Source organism: Ostrea edulis, chromosome 10, assembly GCF_947568905.1.
Source record: "Ostrea edulis chromosome 10, xbOstEdul1.1, whole genome shotgun sequence".
Classification (NCBI taxonomy): Eukaryota; Metazoa; Mollusca; class Bivalvia; order Ostreida; family Ostreidae; genus Ostrea; species Ostrea edulis.
Genome location: NC_079173.1, coordinates 23261751 through 23280804, shown reverse-complemented (window position 1 = coordinate 23280804; position 19054 = coordinate 23261751). Strand labels below are relative to the sequence as shown.

The 19054-nt window shown below is 35.1% G+C and overlaps 1 protein-coding gene across 1 annotated transcript; it reads left to right on the top strand.

Moving 5' to 3' along the window:
* Positions 1 to 17247, top strand: LOC125665565 (protein kinase C-binding protein NELL2-like). The gene is made up of 10 exons (XM_056152314.1): positions 1 to 175; positions 409 to 543; positions 1291 to 1437; positions 1782 to 1925; positions 2161 to 2310; positions 4953 to 5072; positions 6203 to 6307; positions 6813 to 6921; positions 12171 to 12255; positions 12765 to 17247. Exons 1-10 carry the CDS (start codon positions 154 to 156, stop codon positions 12849 to 12851), a joined length of 1104 nt encoding a protein of 367 aa, XP_056008289.1. The 5' UTR covers positions 1 to 153; the 3' UTR covers positions 12852 to 17247.
* The last annotated feature ends 1807 nt before the right edge of the window (positions 17248 to 19054 follow it).

Sequence of the window (19054 nt, the reverse complement as noted above, 5' to 3'; positions counted from 1 at the left end):
TGTTCGTTATCTTCATCTTTCATAGATGGTAAAAAGATTCATGAAAGCTGTCGTACAGATAAACAATGCACAGGGGCTCCTAAAGCAGTGAAATGTCGCTATGTAGAGGAGTATCAAGACAATGTGTGTGCCTGCAGTGGAGGTTTGGATTGGATGAACGGAGACTGTATTAAACGTAAGGATTAGTGTGTACCTCGTAAAACTACGCCTAATGGAATTTGAAGTTGAATCGATGAGCATTTCAAACTCTCAATGAAATGCTAGTATTGTCAGTTTTTAACAGATATTAGTAATTTCGTAAAAAACCAAGTGGAAATGCAGCGATCTTTAATATCAAGAAAGAGTTAGCTATTTAAAAGATATAATTTCAATTTCAAAAGTTAAAAATGATAATTTTTGTTATCTAAGCCAAAAGAAAACTTCTAGAATTTTGCAACGAGGAGGAACACTGCGACTCGGACTTCCAATGTAAACGAATTGGCGAGAGAAATTTTTGCTCCTGTCAAGAGGGATTCGAGATCTTCGATGGAAAATGTTTACAAGGTGATTGCAACTGACATGGTGTTAAAGAAATGTAGAAATGAGTTATGAAACCCTGATACAAAAATTCTCAGAATCGGTTGTGTTGTATTTACAAAGGTTCTTAGGCCACCTTTGAACGATTTTTGTTTGTCAGCTTTTCTCTAACCATCTGAGAAGGTAGGTAGCCTAACACTATTTTGTTTTAGGAGAAGACTATTCATTTTTATGGGGAATTTACATTTTACGGACAAAATCGTGTAAATTATTCTAAATGGGCCCATGATGCAAAGAGTAATTACCAAGTTCGAAATAGCAAAAATGATAAGCGCTCGACATTCTGCTATTAAACACCAGGGTCTAGTTGTGCAAAGTTTAGTTACGTTGATTTCTTAGTTATCGTTTAGTTAACACTCTATAAATATAAAAAAAGAATAAGGGTAAGTCAACTGTCAATTAAAGTTAACTAATTATTTTGCACATGGTTCGTCCTTCATTTAGATGTACATGTGTTTATATAGGTAAATTCCGAAACATATATCATTGTTTAGAATAGATTTTCGTAGTAAAATTTAAAGGTTTGCCATTAAGATTGAGATGAAAAGATTTTATTTCATTCGAGCATGACATAGCAAACTAAGATTTTATAGTTTGTTTGACTTGAGTCTTTTCATAACAGATTATGTATCTTTAATTGTTATATTACAAATTCTGTATGTTAAACTAAGACTTTCTTTTATGAGAAATTCCGTTTCCTTAATTGTTACTTAGTTGAGGTTTCTCTTGGAGATGATTGTGAGGACGACAGACAATGCACCAGCATAGAATGTGCTAAATGTGTTTACAACGAGACTCTCGGGAACCATTTATGCGCCTGTGAAGAGAAATGTATTCAAAATGGCAGAAGGTGCTTACTTTGTGAGTATTTTTTACCATATCTTGTAATGCTTGAAAATATGACTAGTTTGGAACCATGACAGATAATCATAATACGTAAACAAACTGTTAATTGCGTGTGAGAAAATTCCGCGGCATTCACGGAATACTGTGATAAACTCGAAAAAGGCTCGAATGCGAAAACTACTCACAGCGAACCAGTTTACCACAGGTGAATCACGAAATAAAGTAGCCGCGAATAAAAGTTGGTTTGCAGTAGACTACTGTGTTATAGTAAATCGTTTTTCCTTGACTGAGTTAATTTGTTTCTTAGGGGGATGGGGGTGTTGTTTGTTGGGTTTTGAGATACAGTTCTTGCATTCCAGCTAACCGCCGTCTGTATGAATCCTGTGAAGTAAGCAAACAATGTAGAGGGACTCTGAACGCCAAAGAATGTAGATATGTAGAGGGAATAAAACTCTGTCATTGTCCAGATGGATACGCCGTGTTTGGTGGGATTTGTTTAAAAGGTTAACATGTTCAATAGTGTTTACATTCTTAACTATCGCTGTATATCATTCCAAAGTTTGCCTCCAGTGTTTAATGAAAGAATGAATAGTCACTATCTCCATGTATTCCATCCCAAATTTTGTCTTCAGTGTTTTATGAAATAATCAGTGTTTAATGAAATAATGATAAGTTAAAGTGATTCAAATGTGTAAATGGAAACGGATGAAGTCTGCACTTTTCGTCCTTTTACAACAGGTGGAGTATCATTAAGAGGGATATGTATATTTTCTGAGCAATGTACTGGTACGCAAAATGCAGGAACGTGTCTCTACTACAACGAAGAGCGGGAAACTGTTTGTAGCTGTGATCAAGGGTTTTTTGAAGAGGGCGAAAAATGCTTAGAAGGTAGTTTTCACAAATCCTAAAAGCTTGCTATGATTGTACAGTATTTGTATAAGACGGAAGTAAATTTTGCTCAAATTGATTCGAAGTTTTATCAACTGATACATGTAGGGCAGAAATAGTTATGTACAACAACATCCACAGGAATATATTCACTCATTTATAGAAAACGTTCCCTTAAATACTTCTCAATCTTACTTCTGAATGGATAATTTTGTGTGCCTTTTCATATTTATATTTGTATATAGAATAACACGAAATTTGATAGCGTTTCATCCTTATCGTCAAGGCTTAGGTTTAATAGAAAAGTCTTTGAAAAATTGAAAAGGTCTAAAAGACTGAAGTGCTATTACGATTTACCGCACTACCACCACACAATTACCTCAGCACTCATCCCCACCACACCATCACAACAGTAACATCACATCAATCACAATTACCACTACAATCATTACCCCTACTAACCCCAACACAACCGCCATCACCATCATCACCACCACTACACAATCAACATCACTCCACCACCACCATCACCATCATCACCACCACTACACAATCAACATCACTCCACCACCACCATCAACATCATCACTACCACTACACAATCACCATCACTCCACCACCACCATCAATATCATCACTACCACTACACAATCACCATCACTCCACCATCACCATCAACATCATCACTACCACTACACAATCACCATCACTCCACCATCACCATCAACATCATCACTACCACTACACAATCAACATCACTCCACCACCATCATCACTATCATCACCACCACTACACAATCACCATCACTCCACCATCACCATCAACATCATCACTACCACTACACAATCACCATCACTCCACCACCATCATCACTATCATCACCACCACTACACAATCACCATCACTCCACCATCACCATCAACATCATCATTACCACTACACAATCACCATCACTCCACCACCACCATCAACATCATCACTACCACTACACAATCACCATCACTCCACCACCACCGTCACCAATATCACCCAACTACCACAATCACCATCACTCCACCACCACCACCACCACTACACAATCACCATCACTCCACCATCACCATCATCACTACCACTACACAATCAACATCACTCCACCACCACCATCAACATCATCACTACCACTACACAATCACCATCACTCCACCACCACCATCAACATCATCACCACCACTACACAATCAACATCACTCCACCACCACCATCAACATCATCACTACCACTACACAATCACCATCACTCCACCATCACCAATATCACCCCACTACCACAATCATCACTAACCACCATTACCCCCACCATCACAATCATCATCACGACCACGATCACGCAACCACCATCATCGCTGCCATCATCACCTAACCCCTACCACCACCACCACCACCACGAAATTAACATTTGATGCTATAGTGTTAGCTTAAGATTGCTAAATCGATGGATGGACAATTGCAATTACAGAATTTCCCCCACGAGTAGGACCTATGTGTACCCTAACGTATTCAAGCACGGAAACTCTTTCTAGTTTTTAGTCTGCACTTTCATCATGCCAATTATTCAAACCGATATATCTCAGTGAACGCGAATTAAAGGACATCACAGAGTCTTCCACATCTGTTTCGTACTTTGATATTCTATTGAAGATAAATATTAACGGCAAACTAACATCTTAATTTTATGACAAACGGAATGAATTCAGTTTGTCCACCATCAACTTCCCATATTCATGTAGCAATATTCCAATATTACCTGCATATGATGCTGATGCCTCTCAACTGATTCGATACACAAGAGCTTGTTCTGCCTATGATCAGATTTTGAATTGAGGGAGGAAAGTCGATGTTATAGGGGTTTCAACAGTCTCGTTGAAAGTCAGAAGTTTAGAAAGATTTAGTTTCCATATGAGTGAAATATTCTCGAGAGGGACGTTAAACAATATTCAATCTATCAATCATCCTATCATTGGTTCTAATGTTGTCTGACATTTTTTATATCAATTATTACGCTGTTCTTTACACATTGATTTTGACAAAGGATTGTTTCGTTTACCTGATCAACATATAGGGCTCACGACGGGTATGACTGTTTGACAGGGGATGCGTACTACTCCTAGGCACGGGATACCACTTCTGGTATGTCCAGGGGTCCTTGTTTGTCTAACTCCCAACTTTGTATTCCATATAGGAGTTATGAGACCAATCAGTATCCGTTATCTTCACCTATTCATTATTAGGTTTTCATTACCCAACTGCAAAACTGAAGCTGAAAAATATGTTAATGAATAAAATATGATACATGTTGTTTGCATAAACTTTGTACAAGTAAGGACATTGAAAACCAATTTCATTTTATTTCATATTCAAATATTCATTTAAGACAAGCTAGGTGGTGATATTTCCATACCTCCTATGCAGAATATAAAAGGCTAACATGGACGTATACATATATATTGCTCACATGTAATCTTCATACTATCAATATTTGTTTAATGTAAATAGGGTAAATATTGTTCATCTGAGCTGATGTAAGACATGAAGAATACAGAACTTGAACTGAATGAGAGTAATCAAAAATGTCTTCACTAGTATTTTTCCTTTAATCCCAGGAATGGTCTCCTCTGGACAGTCTTGTGTAGAATCTACTGAATGCAGTAGTAACAGTGAGGTATGTGTACAGGGAGAGTGCTCACCTGACAAATCAACACCTGGCGCAGACAGAGATAAAAGTATTACAAGTGAATCTATACTGAGCTTATCATCCTCTTTTGATTTTTATTCTTTGATTCCTTTATACATGTATATATTATATGTGGTAGCTGGTCTAGAGGTTAGAGTGTTCGGCGCGCATGCGGAAGGCCGGTGTTCGAATTCCGGCAACGACAGACGTAAGTCTTTAAAACAGGTAGTGAGAATTCCCTCGTCAAACGCTCGGCATCAGGTGTGAATGTCATGGGTCCTCGGAGATGACCTTAAAAATGGATGTCCTGTGTCACAGTAGGTGTGGTACGCTTAAGAACCATCACTGCTCAATGACTGCAATCGCCAAGCAAAGGCCTAAAATTGAAGCCCCTCATCGGTGTTGGTGACGAGAGAGAGAGAGAGAGAGAGAGAGAGAGAGAGAGAGATGCCACTTGTTGACGAGGAATGCCTTAAGATCAAGTTGCGTAATAATATTGAACACGGTGTTTTGGTTCGGGAACCAACGTTTCTTGACCAACATAGAATCTCGGAACCATTCATAAGCCTGTCAGGAGAAATGTATTAAAAATGGCAGTAGGTGCTTACTTTGTGAGTAATTTTTACCATATATTGTAATGCTTGAAAATGTGACTATTTTGGAACCGTGACAGATATCAATGATACTGTAAACAAACTGTTATTTGCGTGCTAGAAAATTTCGCGAGATTCGCAAGAATCTCATCGTCGTGAATATTTCTCGTTGTGAAGCAGTTCTTGAATGTCTAACATAAACTCGAAAAAGGCTCGAATGCGAAAACTAGTCGCAGTGAACCAGTTTACCACAGGTGAATCGCAAAATGAAATAGCCGCGAATAAATGTTGGTTTACAGTATGCATATATATTGCTCACATGTGATTTTCATATTATGAATATTTGTTGAGTGTAAATAGGGTAAATATTGTTCATCTGAGATGATGTAAGACATGAAGAATACAGAACCTGAACTGAACAAGAGTAATCAAAAATGTCTTAGCAAGCATCTTTCCTTTAGTCCGAGAAGAAAAAAGGTGGTGTGATCGAAATTAGCCATTTTGGCAGATCTATCCAAGAATGTGTTTAACATACTTATGTACAATTTTTCAAATTTTCTCTGTATCTTATATTTGTAATTACCAGGAATGGTCTCCTCTGGACAGTCTTGTGTAGAATCCACTCAATGCAGTAGTAATAGTGAGGTGTGTGTACATGGAGAATCAACACCTGACGCAGACAGAGATAAAAGTATTACAAGTGAATCTAGTCTGGACTTATCATCCTCTTATGATTTTTATTCTTTGAATCCTTTATACATGTATATATTATGTGATATAGCTGGTCTAGAGGTTAGAGCGTTCGCCGTGCATGCGGAAGGCCGGGGTTCGAATCCTAACAACGACAGACGTAAGTCGTTAAAACAGGTAGTGAGAGTTCCCTCGTCAAACGCTCGGCATTAGGTGTGAATGTCATGGGTCCTCGGATATGACCTTAAAATGGATATCCTGTGTCACCGTAGGTGTGGTACGCTTAAGAACCATCACTGCTCAATGACTGCAAGCGCCGAGCAAAGGACTAAATTTTAAGCCCTTTGCCGGTGTTGGTGACGTCTCCATTTGAGTGAAAAATTCTCCAGAGAGGTGTTAAACAAAATACAATCCATCAGAGAGAGAGAGAGAGAGAGAGAGAGAGAGAGAGAGAGAGAGAGAGAGAGAGTATTCAATTGATGTAATTTTATTAATTTTCATATCAGGATTTACCAGAAGACTGTTGTTTGTTGGATTCGGTTCTTTTGTTGTCGGAGTACTTGGTACAGTGTTTGTATTTAGCTGTCTCCGGAGAAGAAAACGTCGACATGAGAGGTACTGAGATTTAACAGAAGATAGACACAGAAAGATAAACATAACTGTATATTGTATTCAAACTTGCATCTGGGTAAAGAATTACTGAAGAAAGCACCAACTATTCTCTTGCATGTTTAATGACTGTTTAATATGTTTGGCCTTGTTTACGTTGATCACACTGATGATACACAACGGTGCGCTGAGAAATTGAATAACACGCATATTTTTGAATTTCTTCAATTAGTAAAATTATGTGAATATCTAGATGTAGCCAATTTCAAGTTATGCGTGAATTACGTGACTTTTATTTGCTGTAAATGTTTTGTTGGTTTGCAAGGGTAAATCACGCTCACAGGCAATTTTATGACGTCATTTGTGACGTCTCAAGCAATACTTAACATTTACAGAAACCATTCTCCATTAGTCAAATTTATTATCTTTATATCGATTCATTCATATGTCAATCTATTGATCTAACGATTTATCAATCTATCCTTTGAAATTATCATTTTATGGATAACTTGTTGACGTCATCAAACATTCGTTAATTTATGTTGATATATGTTTTCAAATTAGCAGATGATAACACTGGAATTCCATAAATTGGATCGCATTACCATACCATACATACATGTACCGTAAAGTCTCTTTTACGGAACACAAATTTGGCAGATTTGGATTTTTGGTGAATAAAGTTTTAGTAAATTTATTTTCACCATGTATATGAAAGGTAAAAATAACGAACAGTGATCAATCTCATAACTCCTAAGATAAATAGTTGGGTAAACACTGTCCCTTGGACATACCAGAGATGGGATCAGATACCTAAGAGGAAAAATCATCGCCTATCAATCAGTCACACTCGCCGTGAGTCGTATATCTTGATCAGGAAAACGGAGTAATCCGTTGTCAAAATATGTGTGCCAAGAACGGCCTGACGATCAGTATAAAACCCGCCAGACAGCATTTGATTCAATGACAGGTAGTATTGGCAAATTGAATTATTATAACGATCATATAATTTGCAAAATGCTGACTTTAAACGAGACTGCTCAAATCCTTGTAACATTAATTTGTCAGTAGCCTGTCTTGATTTAGAACAATGATCATACGCAGAATAAGCTCTTGCATATTGAATCAGTTGAGAGATATAAACACCATATGCAGGTGATAATGAGATATTGCTACATAAATATGGGAATTTCACATTGGAGAAGCTGAAATCATACCGTTTGTCATAAATTTGAGTTGTTAGTATGTCGTTAATATTCATTTTCAATAAAATATCTAAGTACAAAGCAGATGTGGAGGACCTTGTGGTGTCTTTTATCTCGAGTTCAAAGGAATATATCGAATTGACATATATGTAAGCTGATGAACTTAGATTTAGTGATTATTGCTTCATCTCTAATCATGCTTTCTATAGGCGTATTAATAGTATATCTATTTCTTAATTATTTACAAAAACAATACAATTAGCATTAGTAGTGAATAATGAATGGGGAAGTTCTTTTAAAACGTAATGAACTGTCAATGACGTCATAGAAATGCTTGTGGACATGCTTCCAATCCCTCGGTGAATGTTTACATTATATACTTACTGAATGTTGGATTGTTTGTGTGATGGTAAATTTGTACATTACGTAAGGATACTTGTCTCTCGATATATGTTCCTTCATGAATATACACAATGACCAAACAATACTGGCTGACACGTTGCCCACTATAAAAAGGTGTCACTCTGTGGAGTATATAAGGGACGCAGGCTCCTACAGATCGGTTGGTGTCCCTCGGATTATCCTTCGAGATATCAAAGATTTGTCTTATGTACAATCGTCAAATTGTCAGCTTTGGTACATAAACCAAAATTCTTATACCCAAATTAAAGACTGTTATGTTCCTTTAAGAGATATTTTTGATGATTCCTTTTTAGATCCCATGTGCTCAATCTCAAAATGTTCTGCAAAACATTGTAAAACATGTGATATACTGATCACAAGAAATTCATTTAGCAGTAATCTCACTGGACGTAGTTTCTGTACCAAAACTTTTGATAATTTGACTTGTAAATCTTCTAATGTTATCTACGCTATTGATTGTAACCTATGTAGCTTAATTTATGTGGGAGAAACCAAGGGTTCACTTAATAAAAGAATATCGCGGCACAGATTTCAAATAAATAATGGTGGTAACCAACTTCTTTACAAGGATTTTAATGCACCGGGCCACTCCATCTTGTCCATGAAGGTAAGGATTTTGGAAAAAAATTACCATCACACAAACAATCCAACATTAAGTACCCCTTTTCCTAGACAAGGAGAAGATCACTGGATCAGGACCCTAGACACTGTATTTCCATATGGATGCAATGATAATGTATATGATGTGGGAAATTTGACTAGTGCACAAGGAAATAACGTGAATGTCATGGGACTCTTTCCCAATACTCAAAGACGGAAACGCACTCATGGACATCGTTCATATAAAAGACCAAGTATAAATGTTTGATTCACTTTTGCCTTAGGTCAACAGACAATTAGGTCCACATCATATTCGTACAAAACTTTACTCTGTTCCATTGAGAGTTTTACATACGTTATTTGAAGAAGCTACAGCTAGTCTATACTTGAATTTTCAACACCTGAATATAGCCTGAACTCTATGATTATGGATGTTGCCTATCACAGGCTTTTTAAACCAGCACGGGTCATGGATGATATTCCTTCCAAACCATGCCGCCAATTCATTAAGCTTAAATTTATAAACAAAGGAATAAATGCCGTCAACATAAGCAACATTCTTGGTCATAAAAGGGTTCAGTCGTGTATTCCAACTTATTTCAAGTTCAAGTCTACACCCTGTATTTCCTACAGCTATACTTCTACTATTGCATGCAAACGTTTTAATTATAAACAAACTTTGCAGTGCCTAGACATAGACCATATTATACGTAATTCACCAACGTCTTCTTGTTCTTCATCTGCGTTCAACTATAATCCAGCTTGATATGTCATTACTGGTGATGTTGATATAGTTGAAAATGAGGACCTGAAATCACTTATTCTAAAAGGTCCTAAATACAGAGAACCTCGGTCGTTTAATTGGCGACAGAACTTCATCTCTATTATGAATTATGTCGAAGATTATGCCAGACGATGGGCTAAATATGGAGAAAAATTTGATACTTTGTCAGAATGGGTTAAAAGCATAAGAGGAATATTAAAATCCCGCATTAGGCATATTAAAACAAACGTACGTACCATTTATCCTGCTGTGTTTAGTAAACCAAAAGTGATAAAAGAATTAGATAGGTTACATGAGGAATATGTTTTGGTTCCAGCTATCAAAGCTTGTAACAACATTGTCTTTGTAAGAGTCGTTATTGCAACTGTATTTTAAACGAACTTGGCATTAACTCCACTTTTGGCAATCGTACTTATACTCCAACTGCCCTTTCAAAAGTTGAAATTCTTCAAACCCCATGCTTCAGTTTTAGACACGTTTAAAGGGACTGATGCACGATTTTCACCAAAAATTTCTTTTTCATTTTAATGATCAAAATCAACTGTCTAATGTGTTTAAAAGAGTTCACATAAAAATTAAGGTTATACATTATTACAGAAGCTCATTTTAGAGAGTTTATTATTTGTTTTGTAAACAAAGATTGGAGTATATAATTGTTTACGAAATGTTCAAAAGAAATGGATATTGATCTAACTTTATCATAACTTTCACATTTCAAGCATTTTTGAGGTAAAATGTGTAATCTAAAAGTTAAAATTTGTGACTATGCAAAATTAAGATGCTTTACATTACAAAATCAATATTTCACTTGTTTGTTTGTATACATAAAAAGACTCGAGTCTTTGTTTACATAACAGAGATTTAAGGCTAAAATATTGCTTTTATTCTTGCATTCAGAAGGTCAAACATTTGGCTGTCAACATTAAAAGAGTTATATTTTTAATGTTTAACATAAAAATTGAAAAAATATTTTTATCAAAAATCGTGAACCAGTCCCTTTAATATCCCAGTCAATGGGTCGAATGAATATGAGTTACCGTACCTATACTGGATTGTTAAACTATATAAAAACCCTTACAAACAAAGATACATTGCTGGATACAGTAAGTGCTCTACCAAACCCCCATCTTTGCTCTTCACGAAAATATTAACAGCTTTGGAGAAACTTCAAATTTACTGTGCGACTACATATGTCAGAAGTGATGTTAATCAAATGCGGATTCTAAAAAGTTCTAAAGACCTTTAAGTAAACTTGAAATCGCAAAACTTTTCCCAAATCAATCAAATCAAAACGTATGACTTTTCAACATTTTACAAGACCATTCCTCACGATAAATTAAAGACTAGACTTTTTGACATCATAGACCGTTGCTTCTTCAATAAAAATGGAAAAAGGAAATATTCATATCTGTGATCAGTCATCCAAAAAATTGCTTTTGTTAAACACCACTCTGATTCCTCACAGAAGTTCTCTGAAGTTGAAATACAAAAATATGCTAGAGTTTCTCATTCTCCATCGTCATATTAACCATGTGTAGCAATATTCCATTATCATGTGCATATGGTGTTTATATCTCTCAACTGATTCTATACGCAAGAGCTTGTTCTGCGTATGGTCAGGGTTTAAATCGAGGCAAGCTACTGACAAACAAGTTGATGGTACAGGAGTTTCAATAATCTCGATTGAAGTCAGCATTTCGCAAATTCTATGGTCGTTATAACGATATAGTTCGTCAATACAACCTATCATTTGGGTCAAATGCTGTGTGACGTGTTTCATACCGATTGTTAGGCGGTTCTTGGCACACTGAGTTTGACTACTGATAACTCCGTTTACCTGATCAGGATATAGGGCTCACGGCGGGTGTGACCGGTGGACGGGATGCTTACTCCTCGTAGGCACCTGATCCCACCTCTGGCGTCTCCAGGGGTCTGTGTTTGCCTAACTATCTATTTTGTATTGCTTATAGGAGTTATGAGATTGATCACTGTTCGTTATATTCACCTTTCATATGTTGAATGTTGTTATCGAATAATGTAATCAAATATGTTAGCTTTACTGGAGGAGAATGGGAGTTGAGGAGGTGTTTAGTTATATGGTATGTCATAGTTTCTGTTAGTAACAGATTAGATATTGTTATAATACCTACTCGTTGTTGTAACAGGTTAGATATTGTTATAATACCTGTTCGTTGTTGTAACAGGTTAGATATTGTTATAATACCTGCTCGTTATTATAACAGGTTAGATATGCAAACACAGGAGCTGGAACTCAGCCTCAATACTTACGTAGTCCACAGCGAGATCATTTACGAATCAGCAGAAAATGTAAGAAAATTCTGTCTTACTTTCATTCCTATCTTCATCATAAAACCTCTTTTTTGTATTGCTTATAGGAGTTATGAGATTGATCACTGTTCGTTATCTTCACCTTTCATATTCTACATTGACTATCATGTCTGATAGGAAGTAACATATACAAATAAATTGATGTGCGTCATTTTCCATCAATCTCGCAATTGCAACAGAATATTTTGTGTGGATATACATAAACCATAACATTTTCCAATCTCTTACTGGTATTTGTACCTGGTAGTTATTGTCATAAACGTATTGAATAAAATTAAACTAAACTACATCTATTAGTATGCCTTTAGGGATCTAGAAAGTCTATTTGTGTGTGTTCAAAATAAGGGATGCTTACTCCGAGACATCTGATCCCACCTCTGGTATGTCCAGGGGTCCGTGTTTGTTCAACTCTCTATTTTGTATTCCTTATAGGATTTATGAGATTGGTAACTGTTTTTTATTTTCACCTTTTTCCTAAAACGTTTCAGAATCCACCAAGGCTTGATGAGGACGATGTGGGGGGGGGGGGGGAATCGCAGACATCTGCAGTGCGTGTCTTCACGTTCACCATATAGAAATCTCGGAGCATCCCGTACAGAACGTTTCTGACGTCACCCCGCCGATACCTTCCGAAGCCACGGAATGTGAATCCCCTGAAGATCTTGATACGTACAGTCATCTTGCAGGGTGGAGAAAGGACTGTGTGCGACAGAAAACCTCCGAAAAGAACGAACTACCACTACCATCTCCTTCACCCTAAGATCCTCCACCCTAAAATCTCCCACCCTAAGAAAGTCAATCACGCCAGAAGATTTCTATATGTGTGAAATGCAACTGATTTAAGGAATATTACGACAGACTTGGGTTAATTCATAATATTTACATTCACTGAATCTTTTCTCTTATATTTCTTTCGAAATTGGCATTGCTTTCAATATACAATGAATACATGTTTGTTTCAAACTAGCTCGATCTGGTTTTCTAGTACCACCTGTCTGCATAATCATTAACAAATATGGAACGTCAACAAGGCCAAAGGGTGTATTGGTTGTTTCGTTTAACGTAACAAATGGATCAACCATATATTTTAGAACTTAATTCTAGTTTATATTTTAAAAAATGTATTAAAATATAAATATACACAATAAAATGTCTTTCTCTGTTGTTTCATTGAGTGATAAAGGTAGCAATCATTGCAGAAAAAAATTTGCATAACCCGCATTTTTTCTGTTATGCTTGCTACCTTCATCACCCGAGGAAACAACAAAGAAAGCATTTTATTGTTTAATTCAAGTTCGCTAGCATGAAAAGAAATATAAGACAGAAATAAATTTTAATTCATTATCCATGTTTAACAAGTTTTGTTTCATTTGATTATCTTATTTATGCGAAATAAACATGTTTTTTTTTCTGAGAAAAGTTCGAGAAAACACCATACATTTTTTCCAAGGAAATTAACCAAACTTTGAGATTGTGCGTTATACATGAGGATGCGTTATACGTTAGACCCATAACTAATGTATTGCCTGGGGCCTAGTTCCATCTGAAGCACTGACTCGTGACAGAGAAATTAATAAACCGTAATTTTTATTTTGATAATGAAATGTTGTACAAGCAGCAATCAAATTGCACTTGGGTATGAACAGATTTGCAGGGTCTTTCCAATGTACGATTGAATTATTCTTGATCCTCCACAAAAGTTTACTTTATTAAGGTAGTGGACTCACGGCAGGTGTGACAGGTGAAGAGGGGATGCTTACTCCTCCTAAGCACCTGGTCTGACCTCTGGTATGTCCAGGGGTCCATGTTTGCCCTACTCTTAATTTTGTAATCTTTATAAGAGTCACGAGATTGATTACTGTTCATTATTTTCACCTTTTTGTTCTTTATGAGGTTTATGACAATGCCCATATTTTGTAATCTTCATTTTTTCAACCTTCAGGAATGTAAGGTATCCTAATATCCAAGAACACCTTTTCTCAAAGATGAAAGGCGAAGATAACGAAAAGTGATCAATCTCGTAACTCCTATAAACAATACAAAATAGAGAGTTGGGCAAACCCGGGCCCCTGGATATACCAGAGGTGGGCCCAGGTGCCTAGGAGGAGTAAGCATCCTCTGTCAACCGTGTAAGATGTAATGTATTCGTTGGGCCTTTCTTGTTGTAACTCACTTTGACATATCTCTGAGTGGTGAAATTATTCTCTTGATCCCTGAGCCATATTGGGTTAAACCACTCTATCATGGCATGGTAGAGCCCAAATTTTAAATCTGTCCCCTTCAGTGCTTCCTTTAAATGACCTGCAGATACATGATGTAATGGTTATATTCATTAGAAATATTGCAAACACATAAATCCCTATAGTTTAATCCTCAATTAGATGACAATTAAATAACATACTCTTGAATGTGTATAGAGTTTATATATGTAATAATTAGTTCTTTTGTTTTGTGTTGCAACCATATATTGTCCACATATTTATATGAAATGTTGTATCAATAGTGATATTAATATTCATATCTTCCTATATATTGTATAGAACTGTATATGAAATGTTGTAATAATAGTGACCCACTAGGTCTTGCTTTGTACCGACATTAGTTTGGGTACATGCTATATCCATTACAGTGTTTGGAAGATAGCACAACATATCTACGAAGAAAAGAGCAACTGCTTTGTCGAGTTGGAACGAATTAGTGAAATACATATTTGTTGGAGTCAAAATCAACAAAATGTAATAAAGCACGTTTTCGCCATTCCATGTGATGTTAATTTGTGGGAAATTTGATTATTATCAATTTGCAGATAAAATAGTATTCTGGACTTTGTTTCAACTGAAGAGTATATTCAGCATGATCAACCAAAATATCACAAATTAGGGCGGCATATTGCCATAACATTATGGCTGATTTCCTTTCACAAATGCATAGATAAAACCAGTCATATATATTTTTCTTCTGTTTCCGTCCAGTGGGGTTAAAATGTAAGGTTGTCGATCTGAACTAGAGTCCCTCAAGTGATTTTGATTTCTTTCACCTTGTGATCTTTAAAAAAAAATACAACTACAATATTAAATCAAGTAAATGTTTCAATTCAAAAATATTGTGTGCATCTGTTTGTTTTGGTGTTTTGTACCTCTTTGATAAAGAGAATTAATAGTACTGGACTTCTTTCATAAAATAGACGATTGCGGTGGGTTAAGAGTATTATACTTCTTTCAGAAAATAGACGATTGTGGTGGATTTCCTCTATTCAAAGTTATCTTTGTTTCTCTATCTTCTGCTAAGCAGATTTGATTTTACCGATCTTCTTTTTGAAGTGATGCATGAAAAGTAAATGAATAACGTTGTTGAATGACGTCGCAAATATTTGTAACGTCATTTATTAAAAACTGCTGCTTTGATGGTTTTTATCAAACATTGACATCTTTTTCTTTAAAAAATGAACTCGATTACCCCATAATTTTTTTTCATGAATATTTTTTGAATTGTTTTTGTCGCGCTTTGATCTCAATATTATCAAGATTAACAGCACCAAATTCTGTCTATTTTAACTTGAATAATGCCACGAATAAAGTCAATCATTATAATTTATATATAATTCAATGGAAAACAGTGTTGCCACCGTTCAAACAATAGTATGTTGAAGACGTAATTACTAAAAACCTATGCTGTTGAATGGAAAACGATTTTCACAGAGTAGTATATACATTGTCAAGATACATCGGTCAGATTTTCAGGTGGGTGTTTCGAGCTAGAAAACACGGTCTGTAAACCTGCGACCTCCGGTAAGTTAGATCGATACTCGTGTGATGGCATTGGTTTTTTCAAAAATCTTGATAACATTAAACTTTGCGCATAATAGAAACATCTTTTAGAAGAATTTTATTCACTGAATATGATAGAACATTTGGTAAACTATTGATTGTGAACATGTTGATTTTTCCATACATAATCAATCATTCATAATTAAAACATGTTGTCAAGGACAAAAACCCATCCTTGTATTCCCTCTACTGTATGTCTATTATACAATGATTTTCTTAATATCCACAATTAATTTATATACATTTATGAATTAGTAGTTTTTGTAAACGGTTGACGTTAAGAATGAGTCATTTTCACAAGTTTTTATCTATATCTATAATTTTGTTTTACGAGAATGTGTCATTTTCTTATGTTGACCTATACTTCTGTTTTTGTATGTCTGACATCTTAAAAAAAGGTGGTGACATACACATTTTCTTTGATTATTAATTAAATGAAACTACATTGAGTGGAAATTAATACGGTTTCCCCACTTTCAACCATTGATATTGATAAGTCACACGAGGGTGTAGCTACCTTAAATCATTTTGATTTCGGCATACTATAAAACCTGGCCTGTCCCATTGACCTGGCCTGGTCTGGCCTGAAAAGTTGGCCTGGCCATATATTTGGCCTCTAGAAATGGTTTGGCCTCAACCAATACTAATTGTTTAATCTAAAATTTCGATTAATTTCATTGATTTAATATCGGGTTTAACTTTTTTCAAAGTCATAGCAGATAATTGATATATTTCTGTTGTTTTGTAAATGTACACATTAAAATAAACTTGAACTACCACCAATCTAATGGATCCTATTGAATATCTATTGATCAGTTCACTGATTCAATCAATTTTTTCTTCCGAACTTATGTACTAGTACACACAGTACTAAACAATACTAAAGAGTTGATTGGCGTATTGATTTTTTAGCATTGATTGAGGCCCAAAACATTTCAGAGATCAAATTTGAGGCCAGGCCAACTTTTGAGTCCAGGGCAACCTTCGAGACCATGCCGAAATTTGGGTTGGCGCCAAATCAGGCCAAAATTGGACCCAGGCCAAGGTTTCTGGTATGCCTTTTAATTTCTGATTTCAGATGCTTTATGATATATTTGTTAAATTGTTTAACTTCTGATACAAATAAAAATTTCAGTTTACTTGATGAATGTCTTGTTCAATGCAGGGAAGGATTGGACAGCAGACTGCAATTCCATAAATGTCATATCCGGAAATTTATATTCAGACATAACTAATTTGGGATCTTCGAAGGGTTTTTGATTTGTCAAAGAGCGTTTGATAACCAATAAATCAACACTGTAGCAGATATACCAACTGATGAACATGAAAGAAGAATAGACATTGGACAATGTATCAAACTTTAACAGCACTGAAGTCGTCTAGTGTTTACACGCCTATATTGACATATAGATAGTGTGCATACATATAAATAGTGTGTATACGTATAAATAGTGTACATACATATAAATAGTGTACATACATATAAATAGTGTACATACATAAAAATAATGTACACACATATAAATAGTGTACATACGTATAAATAGTGTACATATGTATAAATAGTGTACATATGTATAAATAATGTACACACATATAAATAGTGTACATATGTATAAATAGTGTACATACGTATAAATAGTGTACATACATGTAAATAGTGTACATACATATAAATAGTGTACACACGTATAAATAGTGTACATACATATAAATAGTGTACACACATAAAAATAGTGTACATACATATAGTGTACATACATACAAATAGTGTACATACATATAAATAGTGTGTATACATATAAATAGTGTACATACATATAAATAGTGTACATACATATAAATAGTGTGCATACGTATAAATATTGTATATACGTATAAATAGTCTATGTACATATAAATAGTGTATATACATATAAATAGTGTACATATGTATAAATAGTGTTCATATATATAAATAGTGTACATACATATAAATAGTGTACTCAAGTATAAAGAGTGTACATACATATAAATAGTGTACATACATATAGATAGTGTACACACATATAAATAGTGTACATGCATATAAATAGTGTACATACATATAAATAGTGCACATACATATAAATAGTGTACATACATATAGATAGTGTACATACGTATAATAGTGTACATACATATAAATAGTGTACATACATACAAATAATGTACATACATATAAATAGTGTACATACATATAAATAGTGTACGTATAAATAGTGTACATACATATATACAATGTACATATGTATAAATATTGTATCCATACATATAAATAGTGTACATACATATAAATAGTCTACATACGTATAATAGTGTACATACATATAAATAGTGTACATACATAGAAATAGTGTACATGCATATAAATAGTGTACATACATATAGATAGTGTACATATGTATAAATAGTGTACATATGTATAAATAGTGTACATGTAAAACTTATATGGTGCGAATTTTGATGCTCCAGATGCGCATTTCGACAAATAATGTCTTTTCAGTGATGCGACCGAAATGTTTGAAATCCGAAATAACAATGAAGTTTTAGAGCTATTATAGGGGTAAACAGTGTGCCAAAAAAGTGGAGTCAAATTCGTTTAAGGATAAGAGCTATGCGTGAGGGAGATAATCCTTAATTTTGAAATGAATTTCTAAATTTTATGACAGCAATTAAATATACATCGTATTTTCAAGCTAGTAACGTAATACTTAGCTACTGGGCTTTCGAGACCCTCGGGGACTAACAGTACACCAGCAGAGGCCTCCACCCAGGGGTTATAATGTAAAACTTTTACAGTACCAATTTTTATGCACCAGAGGGGCATTTCGACAAATAATGTCTCTTCAGTGATGCTCAACCGAAATGTTTGAAATCCGAAATAACATACGTATAAATAGTGTATATACGTATAAATAGTGTACATACAT